The sequence below is a fragment of the Salvelinus sp. IW2-2015 genome, linkage group LG27 (genome assembly GCF_002910315.2).
Source record: "Salvelinus sp. IW2-2015 linkage group LG27, ASM291031v2, whole genome shotgun sequence".
Lineage (NCBI taxonomy): Eukaryota > Metazoa > Chordata > Actinopteri > Salmoniformes > Salmonidae > Salvelinus > Salvelinus sp. IW2-2015.
This window is the reverse complement of record NC_036867.1, coordinates 14,331,473-14,344,383: the sequence shown is the minus strand read 5'-3', so window position 1 is coordinate 14,344,383 and position 12,911 is coordinate 14,331,473. Positions and strand designations below refer to the sequence as shown.

The 12,911-nt window shown below is 41.6% G+C and overlaps 1 protein-coding gene across 2 annotated transcripts; it reads left to right on the top strand.

Moving 5' to 3' along the window:
* Window positions 1–2,285: 2,285 nt before the first annotated feature.
* LOC139023138 (B-type lectin plumieribetin-like) lies at window positions 2,286–3,374 on the top strand. 2 transcript variants are annotated; one of them, XM_070435574.1, is made up of 3 exons: window positions 2,286–2,377; window positions 2,769–2,862; window positions 3,009–3,374. In XM_070435574.1, the coding sequence occupies exons 2-3, from the start codon at window positions 2,773–2,775 to the stop codon at window positions 3,276–3,278; spliced, it is 360 nt and encodes a 119-aa protein (XP_070291675.1). In that variant the 5' UTR covers window positions 2,286–2,377; window positions 2,769–2,772; the 3' UTR covers window positions 3,279–3,374. The 2 variants fall into 2 exon arrangements, with proteins under 2 accessions (XP_070291675.1, XP_070291676.1); XM_070435575.1 differs by lacking the exon at window positions 2,286–2,377 and having other exon boundaries at window positions 2,654–2,862.
* The last annotated feature ends 9,537 nt before the right edge of the window (window positions 3,375–12,911 follow it).

Sequence of the window (12,911 nt, the reverse complement as noted above, 5' to 3'; positions counted from 1 at the left end):
TTGCTTCCAGAGGCAGTTTGGAACTCGATAGTGAGTGTTTCAACCGAGGACAGACGATTTTTACACGCTACGTGGTTCAGCACTCAGCTGTCCGTTCTGTGAGCTTATGTGGCCTACCACTTTYTGYCTGAACCGTTGTTGCTCCTAGATGTTTCCACTTCACAATAACAGCACTTACAGTTGACTGGGGCAGCTCTACCAGTGCYGAAATTTGACGAACTGAKTTGTTGGAAAGGTGGCATCCTATGACGTTACCACGTTGAAAGTCAGTGAGCTCTTCAATACYAGCCATTCTACTGCCAATGTTTMTCTATGGAGATTATATGGCTGTGTACTCAATTTTATACACCTGTCAGCAATGGCGGTGGCTGAAATAGCRAAATCCACTCATTTGAAGGGGTGTCCACACACATTAGATGGTTCTCCAATCGAATGTGTTCCCGCATATAAATACTTAGGCATTTGGATTGATATGGATTTGATGTTTAAAAAACATGTAAATGAGCTGGTTAAGAATCTAATATTTAAAGTTGTATTTTTCTACATAAACAGATTGTGCCTTTCTCTAAGCAGTAGYAAGCAGATTATTCAGTCAACCTTTTTATCTGTTTTTGATTATGGTGATGTTATTTATCGGTGCAGCTGCTCCTACTCTWAAACCTTTTGGATGTTATCTACCATAGTGCRCATAGTGACAGTTTTGATWCTCATCACTGCATTCTGTATCAAAAGGTTGGCTGMACTAAAGACCCGTAGATCTCCACATTACTCTCTTGTTTACAAAGCCCTACTTCATAAATGTCACTCTTATCTAACTTTGRGGTTGCATAACCTATTCACAGGATTGGTTAACTCTTGCGGTTCCTAGGGTCTCCCCCGAGCTAGGTAAATCTGCTTTAAGTTTTAATGCACCGTATTGCTGGAATAAAATTTAAAAAATTCATGTTGATGTTCTGGTGCCGTTTGGGCAATTTAAACTATTGATTGGGGACTTATTTGTGGAAGAATGTAACTGTTTTTCTGGGTGATTTGGTATGTTTTATTTGTGCTTCCCGTGACTGTGTTTTTGTATTTTAATGTGTATATATAGTTTGGGCATAATGTTTATATTTATGTTGTACATACAGGTTACATTTGTAAAAGAGACCGAGGTCTTAATATGTCTTCCATGTTAAAATAAAGGTTAAATAAATCCATAACAAATTATGAATGGCGGCCTCACCACTCCATCCACCACAAGCAACACTCATCTGGATGATACATGGCAGCCATTTTGCTCCAGAGCACTCATCCCACATTGCCTTTCATATTGGCAATGGGCCAATTTGAAGCTTGGCATTATGGTATGGTTATGATGTGGTGAGGGGTCAGACCTGGAATTTAGCCAGGAAGACATGGTTAGCATCCCTACTCTTGCAATAAGTTCCATGGGACTTATTTMTTAGAACACAGAAAGTCAGGAGCTTGATTTAATGTCATATCCAGAACTTACAGGTAGTTAGTTGTCCCTATAGCTACTATGCCAGCATAATGGTATGCTATACTGACCCTGACACCACCTCCATCAACCTGTCTTTCCCCAGCAGTCTCCCACCAAAGTACTGAGTAGATCCAATCCTGCTCTGAGTGGTAAAATACTTTCAAAGATCATAGCTTATTTTTTTGAATGCATTAATAATGTAAAATCAATACACCCAATATAGTATGTTTCATAACCTATAGCGAGACAGAGCTGTAATAGTTTAATTCCATTTTCATACGTATATGTATGACCTCAGTTGACATTAATTGGACAGATAGGGTCAGCAGTAGTGTTGAAATAGACACCACATTAAAGTAATAAAAATGTAGTTCTTTTTTTTAGTTCTTTTTTTTAGTTCTTTATAACAGTTAAGTGTATTAGGAATGTATATGTGATTTTGGGGTGAATATAGAGTCCGTACACAAGCAAAATGGCCTCACTCTACATGGAAACCAGCGTAGTAGACATTTTATTTTCAGTATAATTTGTCTTTGGCTTGAATATAATGTGTTGAAGATGAAATCCCTTCTAACACAGTCTATATTCAGACACCCCAGGTGCAAACAGTTAGCCGAATCCTCCACAATTAAAACCCTTATTTAAGATGCAATCGCAAAATGAAAGTATTTCGTTTTTTATCTCGAGTTTGAAAATCACATTACAGATTACATTTAAAGACATGTCTTATGCATAACAGATTTGATTAGGTCTTGACAGAGAGAGTTTTATCCTTCTCACTAGTCTCTTCTCTGGGTTTTCGGCTATAAAAGCACACGGTTTCTGAAGAGATGACACTTCACCAAGAGCTGCAAACTCATCAGCGACTCTACTGAACGTCCACTCTACAACCGGCCTGTGAGTATCAAGACTGACGTGATGTTCTCTCTGTGACTGCTCTCTCCTCTCAGTTTTTCCTTATGCAAAACCGTTTCACTATTTTCTATTTCTCTCTCTCTCGTCAGTCTCCATTTCTTTCCTCTCTCTCGCTCATCAGTCTCTATTTTCTATCTCTATCTCCCCCTCTCTCTCTCTCGCTCTCTTTCTCTCTCTCTATCTCTCTATCTATCTCTCTATCTCACCTCATAATCTCTGTTCTATTTGTGTCCTAGGCCTACATCTACCACTGAGGACTTTCAATCTGTTGAGTGTGAGAGTGCATCAGCCCTGAACTGTTTCTGTTGGGAAACTGACATAAGCAATGCCTCCAACTGCTCGTTTGTCATCTTTGCTGAACTTCTCATTTCAGAATCATGAGCAGAAACTACATGTCCAAGTTTGACGAGATGCGTAAGGGAGACTACCTTATGTCCAACAACCACGAGTGGAAAGCCTGCTTCCAGGTACGTGTGTAGAACTTGTGAAACACTATGGGCCTACTTGAAAGTGTTKTTTTTGGGAAGTCCATAGAAAATGTAAGGTTTACGTTTTCCCATTATGTTGGAGCTATGTAGTTACATGCATGTATTCATTTTATTTATCTCCATAGGAGGATGGGAACTTTGTGATCTACGGCTGGAAGCCCGTGTGGAACTCCGACACCGCCGGCCAGCGCGACGCCCACCGCCTGTGRATGCAGGACGACTGCAACTTTGTCATGTACAAGAGGGACAACAAGATGATGTGGCAGACCAAGTGTTCAGCGTCCGGTGGCTTCAAGATGTGCCGCATGTGGCTGCGCAACGATGGTACCATGGTGGTGGAGAGGGACGGAGAGGAGGTGTGGTCCTCTGCTCAGTCTAAGGGTTTCAAGCAGTGAGCCGACCCCCTGTAGCTCTACCAGGGATCAGCTCATGCTGATAATACCCACACTTTTCATCTGTGCTGCATGACTGTCTCCCTTGACCTATGTTCAATAAAGAGCATGGTTAAAAAAAAAAAGATATGTTGTGTTCTGAACTTCTTTATCTTCTTGCATTATCCTGACCTATATGTTGATGTACTAGATAGCTAAATTCAAGTTAYATAGGAACAACCAGAAATGATCATAGCATTTGAAAATATTCTCTTGCCATGAATATGAGGAGAAAACAACATGGTGTCTCTTGAGCACATTGGGGAATCTGGGATATGTGAGCCCATCAGTATCTGTCAGATAAGAACAATGAAGAATCGTTTCATTGAGCTGATATTTTTAGCACAGTACATATCGCACCAAAAAGTTCAATCGCTCTATTGAAATGGCGAGGCTGAGGGCTCATTCTGTTGGCAGCCCCTCCTCTTCATTAGCACAGGCTTCTCTGAAGCGCCATTCTTAGTGAGCAAGACACATGGCCCGTCTAGACACCACCATTGTCCCAGTCGTTCCTTGTGCCAAGAGTAAATCTCATTAGCAGTGAGAGGGATTGGCGGAGTGCGGGCTCAAAGGCTCTCCTCACCTATTGTGCACTAAAAATAGTGCAAGAATGTGATTACAGAGAGGCKAGGTGAATGGGTTTATACACGACATTATCAAAAGTATGTGGACACTCGTCGTACATCTCGTCGTACATCTCATTCCAAAATCATCGGCATTAATATGGAGTTGGTACCCCCTTTGCTGCTATAACAGCCTACACTCTTCTGGGAAAGCTTTCCACTAGATGTTGGAATATTGCTGCAGGGACTTGCTTCCATTCAGCTACAAGAGCATACGTGAGGTCGGGCACTGATCTTGGGCGATTAGGCCTGGCTCGCAGTTGGCYTTCCAATTCATCCCAAAGGTGTTCGATGGGGTTGAGGTCAGGGCTCTGTGCAGTCCAGTCAAGTTCTTCCACACCGATCTAGACAAACCATATGGACCTCGCTTTGTGCATGGGGGCATTGTCATGCTGAAACTGAAAAGGGCCTTCCCCAAACTGTTCCCACAAAGTTGGAAGCACAGAATCGTCCAGAATGGCATTGTATACTGTAGCGTTAAGATTTCACTTCACTGGAACTAAGGGGCCTAGTCCAAACCATGAAAAACAGCCCAAGGCTATTATTCCTCCTCCACCAAACTTTACAGTTGGCACTATGTATTGGGGCAGGTAGTATTCTCCTGGCATCCGCCAAACCAGATTCATTCGTCGGACTGCCCGATGGTGAAGCGTGATTCATCACTCCAGAGAACGCATTTCTACTTCTCCAGAGTCCAATGCTTTACACCACTCCAGCCAACACTTGGTATTGCGCAAGGTGATCTTAGGCTTGTGTGCTGCTGCTCGGCCATGGAAACCTATTTCATGAAGCTCCCGACGAGCAGTTCTTGTGCTGACGTTGCTTCCAGAGGCAGTTTGGAACGCGGTGGTGAGTGTTGCAACTGAGGACAGACAAATTTTAGGCGCTACGTGCTTCAGCACTCAGCGGTCCGTTCTGTGAGCTTGTGTGGCGGCCTACCACATACTTTTGTATATACAGTGTATCTGGGCATATTTTCTGCTATGTTGAATTTATAAAACAGGATTGTTACCCTTGACCTRCAACCAATGATCAGTGGAGAGTAACAACTGTGGTCAAAGTTAAGAGGCAAACACCAAAATATATTTTAATATCTATTTTTGGTCTTAAAATGTCAAATTAAACTGATCATGATCTGCAGCCTTTAATGATGATTCACATTTTTCAAATCTGATCTGTCCATTTCTATGAGGTTCTGTCAAGAGACCACTAGATGGCAGACAAAGCTTTTACTAGGGAAAACTTTTTTTCTGACTTGGTAAATGTAATCTGATGCAGAGCTGCAAGAGCAGTTTGGGCTTGAGATACTGACTGTTTGGAGCTGGAACAACCCAAATGCACCCAATATATTGGTCCTTCATCACTTCAAACCAATGGATAACATATGTTAGTCCTATGTTAACTTGTCCTAACTTAGCCCTAGGACATTGTCTTTACCACAATCAATTGTCAGTTTATCATTCTGCATGAGTCTCATACAGACAATTGGTTTCTTATAAACGATGGAAAAAAKCCAAAATGTCCAAAAAGGCAGTACAATGAACACTGTAAGACCTGCCAAGACTGTGTCAAAGACTGTGTCCAGTTCTGGAAATAACTGCCAAGGCTAGCACATTTACACCGCTAAATTTTCCATGACAGTTCTTTTTTCTTTTTTCCCTGAGCTTCTTATAAAGGCTGAAAAGAGGTAYGATGAGGAGACTACGTTTCCAAAAGACGCACGCACGCACGCACACACACACAGTCAAGTATGTGTTCAGGCTTTTTGTGAGTCACCCTCTGGCCTACTTGGCTGTCAGAATCTCTGGTATAATTAGTGTCATGACTAAGATTACAGCCATTTCCCATTTTCTATACCAAATAAAATGTTATTTGTCACATGCTTTGTAAACAACAGGTGTGGCATTCAAATTAAATCCCTAGTTCAAGAACATTGGGAAACTTTTTTTTTTAAAGGACAAAAAGACGTCARCTCACTTCACCCTTTTATTTTTGGCTGGCAGCCTAACGCGCTTCGGCAGTTATACCTTCATCAGAGCATCAAGAGATGTGCCAAAGCTATAGTTTTTCATATGCAGATGCCTAGGTGATAGTTACAATTGCCTACACCTGTGTGAGGACGGTACATAGTGGTAATAAAAACATCAGCGAACCAACGATGACTTTTGTCTTTATAAACGTATTCCGCCATTCAATGAATCAGGGATGAAATTAGGCAGGCTACTTCAAAGCAAGGTATCTAACCAGACATGTTTACATATAAGGCTCGAATATTCATGTTTTAGGTGAGATCTATGCACAGCGAGTTATTTGTCAATTAGGCTATTCTTAGAATATGTTTAGTGTTGTCGCAATTACATGCTACTCTTTAATAGAGGCCAGCTTTCCAACGATGCAGATTTATTTAGGATCTACAGTGCCGGTGGAAAGGCGACAACGACATTAATGCTTAGTTAGCTATAGTTAACTAGCAAGATAACTGCTTCAAGTTATGTTTTGAATTGGCCATCTAAGCTGAACAAAAATATAAATGCAAAATGTAACAATTTCAAAGATTTTACGGAGTTACAGTTCATATAAGGAAATCAGTCAATTGAAATTGATTTATTTAGGCCCTAATCTATGGATTTCACACAACTGGGAATGGGCTCCCGAGTGGCGCAGCGGGTCTAAGGCACTGCATCTCAGTGCTAGAGGCGTCACTACAGACACCCTGGTTTGAATCCAGGCTATATCAGAACCGGCCGTGATCGGGAGTCCCATAGGGCTGCGCACAATTGGCCCAGCGTTGTCTGGGTTTGGCCTGTGTAGGCCATCATTGTAAATAAGAATGTTCTTAACTGACTTGCCTAGTTAAATAAAGGTAAATATATATATATATGCATCTGTTAGTCACAGATCACTTTAAAAAAGGTAGGGGGGTGGATCAGAAAATCAGTCAGTATCTGGCAAATTTTAGAGTGGCCTTTTATTGTCCCCAGCACAAAGTGCATCTGTGTAATGATCATGCTGTTTAATCAGCTTCTTGATATGCCACACCTGTCAGGTGGATGGATTATCTTGGCAAAGGAGAAACGCTCACTAAAAGGTATGTAAACAAATTTGTGCACACAATTTGAGATGAAAGGTTTTTGGGCGTATTTCTGTGATCTTTTATTTCAGTTCAATGAAACATTGGAGCTACACTTTACATGTTGTGTTAATACTGTTTGTTGGCCTGATAATGCTATCTTTTGGAGTGTAGTGTTTTTTTGACACCACACTCCAAAAAGCAAGTTAAAGAAGGTATAGTTTTGTCTAATCTTGATTATTGTCCAGTTGTGTGGTCCAGTGTTGCAAGGAAAGACCTAGTTAAGCTGCAGCAGGCCAGAAACAGAGACACGTTTTGCTCTTTATTGTAATCGGAGGGCTGATAAATATGCCAGTCTCTCTTGGCTAAGAGTTGAGTAGAGACTGACTGATCACTTCTAATTTTTATAAGAAACATAAATGTGTTGAAAATCCCAAATGTTTGCATAGTCAATTTACACACATTATCCACAGACATGCACCGGACGGTCTTTTCACAGTCCTAAAATCCAGAACAAATTCAAGAAAGCGTACAGTATTATATATAGCCCTTATTGCATGGAACTTCCTTCCATCTCATATTGCTCAAATAAACAGCAAACCTGGTTTAAAAAACAGATAAAGCAACACCTTGCGGCACAACGCCTCTCGGCAGATGTTCTGAAAGAGCTGCAAAAACCTGGACCCGTACAAAATCAGCTGGGCTAGACAATCTGGACCCTCTCTTTCTAAAATATCCGCCGCCATTGTGCAACCTCTATTACTAGTCTGTTAAACCTCTCTTTCATAGAGATTCTAAAGATTGGAAAGCTGCCACAGTGTCCCCATCTTCAAAGGGGTTGACACTCTAGACCCAAGCTGTTACAGACCTATATCCATCCTGCCTTGCTTTCTAAAGTCTTTGCCTTTCTAAAGTCCAAGTTAACAAACAGATTACCGACCATTTCGAATCCCACTGCACCTTCTCCGCTATGCAATCTGGTTTTCAGAGCTGGTCATGGGTGCACTCAGCCACCTCAAGGTCCTAAACGATATCTTAACCGCTATCGATAAGAAACAATACTGTGCGCCGTATTCATTGACCTGGCCAAGGCTTTCGACTCTGTCAATCACATATCCGGCAGACTCAATAGCCTTGGTTTCTCAAATAATTGCCCTCGTCTGGTTCACCAACTACTTCTCTGATAGAGATCAGTGTGTCAAATCGGAGGGCTGTTGTCCGGGCCTCTGGCAGTTCTATGGAGGTGCCACAGGGTTCAATTTTGGGCCGACTCTCTTCTCTGTATACATCAATGACGTCGCTCGTGCTGCTGGTGAGTCTCTGATCCACCTCTACGCAGACGACACTTTTCTTTGGACACTGTTACAACCCTCCAGACGAGCTTCAATGCCATACAACTCTCCTTCCGTGGCTCCAACTGCTCTTAAATACAAGTAAAACTAAGTGCATGCTCTTCAACAATCGCTGCTTGCACCTGCCCGCCCGTCCAGCATCACTACTCTGGATGGTTCTAAATTAGAATATGTGGACAACTACAAATACCTAGGTGTCTGGTTAGACTGTAAACTCTCCTTCCAGACTCACATCAAACATCTCCAATCCAAAGTTAAATCTAGAATTGGCTTCCTATTTCGCAACAAAGCATCCTTCACTCATGCTGCCAAACATACCCTCGTAAAACTGACCATCCTACGATCCTCGACTTCGGCGATGTCATTTACAAAATAGCCTCCAATACCTACTCAATAAATTGGATGCAGTCTATCACATTGCCATCCGTTTTGTCACAAAGCCCCATATACTACCCACCACTGCAACTGTACGCTCTCGTTGGCTGGCCCTCACTTCATACTCGTCGCCAAACCCACTGGCTCAGGTCATCTACAAGACCCTGCTAGGTAAAGTCCCCCCTTATCTCAGCTCGCTGGTCACCATAGCAGCACCCACCGTAGCACGCGCTCCAGCAGGTATATCTCTCTGGTCACCCCAAAGCCAATTCCTCCTTTGGCCGCCTCTCCTTCCAGTTCTCTGCTGCCAATGACTGGACGAACTACAAAAATCTCTGAAACTGGATACACTTATCTCCCTCACTAGCTTTAAGCACCAGCTGTCAGAGCAGCTCACAGATTACTGCACCTGTACATACCCCATCTATAATTTAGCCCAAACAACTACCTCTTCCCCTATCTGTATTTATTTATTTTGCTCCTTTGCACCCCATTATTTCTATTTCTACTTTGCACATTCTTCCACTGCAAATCTACCATTCCAGTGTTTTACTTGCTATATTGTATTTACTTCGCCACCATGGCCTTTTTTTGCCTTTACCTCCCTTATCTCACCTCATTTGCTCACATTGTATATAGACTTAGTTTTCTACTGTATTATTGACTGTATGTTTGTTTTACTCCATGTGCAACTCTGTGCTGTTGTAGGTGTCAACTGCTTTGCTTTATCTTGGCCAGGTCACAATTGTAAATGACAACTTGTTCTCAACTTGCCTACCTGGTTAAATAAAAAAAAATAAAAAAATTCTTATCTGCAGACTCAACAGCCTTGGTTTCTCAAATGACTGCCTCGCCTGACTACTTCTCAGATAGAGTTCAGTGTGTCAAATCGGAGGGCCTGTTGTCCGGACCTCTGGCAGTCTCTACAGGGGTACCACAGGGTTCAATTCTCTGGCCGACTCTTTTCTCTGTAGATATCAATGATGTCGCTCTTGCTGCGGGTGATTCCTCCTTTTGGCTTTTGCCCTAGCACTACACAGTTGATTCAAAGAATCAGTTGATTCAAAGAATCAACTAATCATCAAGCTTTGATCATTTGAATCAGCTGTGTAGTTTTTGGGCAAAAACCAAAACATGCACCCCTTGGGGTCCCATAGACAGAGTTTAGGAAAAGCTGCCCTAAGCCTAACCTTAACCCTTTTAGCTAACACTTTAACCTAACCTTAAGCCCTAACCCTAACCCCTAGAGCTAGCTAACATTAGCGTTAGCCACCTAGCTAATGTTAGCCACAACCAATTGGWATTTTTAACATATCATACACAAATTCATAACATATTGTACGTTTTGCAAATTRGTAACATARTGTACAAATTGCAATTCATAACTTACATATCATACCAATTGTAATTTGTAATATATCATARGAAATTGGASTGGGTCCAGGGTGTCTGGGATGATGATTTTGATGTGAGCCATGACCAGCCTTTCAAAGCATTTKATGGCTACAGATGTGAGTGCTACGGGGCGATAGTCATTTAGTCAGGTTACCTTGGCATTCTTGAGCACAGGGACTATGGTCTGCTTGAAAGGAGATCAGGCAAGGAGTATAGAATAAATCAAAGGGGMAAACACAAGAGGCAGAAACACAGCAAACCATAAGAAATCATGTAAAAGTATCAAATAAGGCACACACTATCTTAAATAAAGGTCACTGCAAACCAAAGTTAAACAACAAAATGCACACAAGGGCTCGTACTCCAAGGGTAAAATATYAGGGAGGGCAACATGTGACATGCACATGTAGGCAGGGATAAAGCGACTAGGCATCAGGATAATAAGAGTAACAAAAGAAGTAGCAGCAGTGTATGTGTGTGCATGCCTGTGTGCATGCAGGGTGTCAGTATGCATGTGTATATGTATGAGGGGTGATAAAGGCCATAAATMAACCAAAGGGGGCGACTGAATACCATGTTGAATGTGTGAACGCCTAAAAGCGGAAAAAATATGAAAATAATATTATGTTTTGTGTATGTGTGAACCAGAACATGTAAGCGGAGTTGAGTGGTTGGAAATCCCATCACTCATGGAGCAGTGCTTGCGACCCACTCCGCTAAAAACCAATTTGCGCTCACTGAAAAAAAACTGCTGCTCCAAATTCGCTCCATTCATTAAAATCACAATTTAACCAACACATKTTTTTTTGTGACTACCTATCAATTGGTGTTTAAGTATTGAAACCAAATCATATGGATTTGAATGAAAAGTATTTGCATAAACATGAAAAGGTGAATGTAAGAAGCGAACATCAATTCAAATAGGCTACATGTCATATTAAACAGCATATAAACACTCTAAATAGGTCAGGAGCTAGACAGGGAGCCTAAGAAGGAACGAAAATGTATTATTTTGGCTATATTATTTATATTATTTCAAGGCTATAGCCTACAAAGAAATACATTGTTAAGCATTTCCGAGTGGGACACAATAGGCTGGTAGGGACATAAAGCGTTTCTYTTGTATTAAATCATTATAGTCTATGAATTYCGCATATAGGCTGTGACTTACTTAGAATTAAATACAAATTAAATGAAAAATGACTTATTAGAGCCTTTGAATTCATTTTTAGAATATATTTTTTTAAACACGAGTTTGGCCCGTCTGTGGCTTCAGGCTCATGCGATGGTGCCTGGAGAGCCGGGCAGCAGCGGAGAATATCCTCTCCACACTTGCAGAGCCATTGGGGATGCTAAACACCCTTTTGGCCACTCTTGCCAGGCTGGGCAGAGATGCAGAGTTTTTTTCTTTTCTTTTTTCTATAGGTAGGCCAAAAAGGGTTTTAGGCAAAATAACCCAATCAAAACAGAAAGCACTTAGTTATCTACCCACCTCGTTCCTTTCTTTTAGCTACATGTGCATGTAGTTAGTACACCATCATGCTTTTGGGATACGTGTCTTTTCAGATTCCACAATGATTRTTTAGTTGTGGACATTACATCACCGCACTACCTCTCTTGCTCTTGGTCCTCATCTTTGTAAGTCATCTTGATTAAGCCCCTGTGTGTTTAATCAGTTTCTTTATGAAAATATTTAGGGAACTCCATGAAAGTAGCAAAAGCAAAGGGCTATAATAGCACACAAGTAGACTACAAATGCATGCCGGGGCGGGCATGCCCTGAGCTTGTGAAATGAGCGCTATTGGAGCGGGRGAGAAGACCAACACTCCAGCCTTTGGGAATCTCGCTCCACACTCCYCTAACATACTCTGGTGTGAACTGTGATTTTAGTATTTTTTTGTGTGTTGAAAAGTCCATCCAATACATTGAGCCACAGCCTAAAACTGGACAATGTGAACCATTCTATTCTTGTCACCTCCCAGTTCAAATATGAAAGTGTGTGAGTGTAGCAGGATTTGGAATCAGACGAGGGACACCGGAGATGGAGTAAAGGCATGGAGCCGTGTTATGTTTTTTCCACTCAAGATATGGACTTGATAAGATATGTGTTGTCTTTCTTTTCTCATTCTGGACTGGTTGTCATTCAGTTATGTTTAGGGCTGRATGTAGCCCTAAACATTTGTTTTAATAAGTTGAACTGTGCATTTTGCACAATTTTCGCATTTATTATTTGTCATTTGTAGTTCCCTAGCCTCAGAGCCGGCGCAAGACTATGATCAGGCTTATTTATAGATATATAAAATATATGCAACTAATCTTCCACCAACAGTTTTCTGTGCATGCCAATATCCTTCATAACCAATAAGCAAAGCATTAACATTGTTCTGATATACACCGGACCAGAGCCATTTGGGCCGGACTAACAAATGATGGGGCCCAGGGCAAGACCGTCTTCAACCAACTATGTTCGCAAAATAAATGTAATTCAGAACACAGCGGGTGCAGGCGTCTATTTTAGTAAATCCATTGAATAGACGCCCACATCTGCACACCACTACTACCACTCGTCACCGGCATGCCGGCATGTGCACAGGAGGTATAAAAGGCATATGCAGGCAAGAATGTGTTAAAAATGGGCCTGTTTGTAAGTGCATTCGGAAAGTATTCAGACCCTTTGACTTTTCCACATTTTGTTACATTACAGCCTTATTCTAAAATGGATTAAATACTTTTRCCCCCTCAGCAATCTACACAGAATACCCCCATAATGACAAAGCGAAAT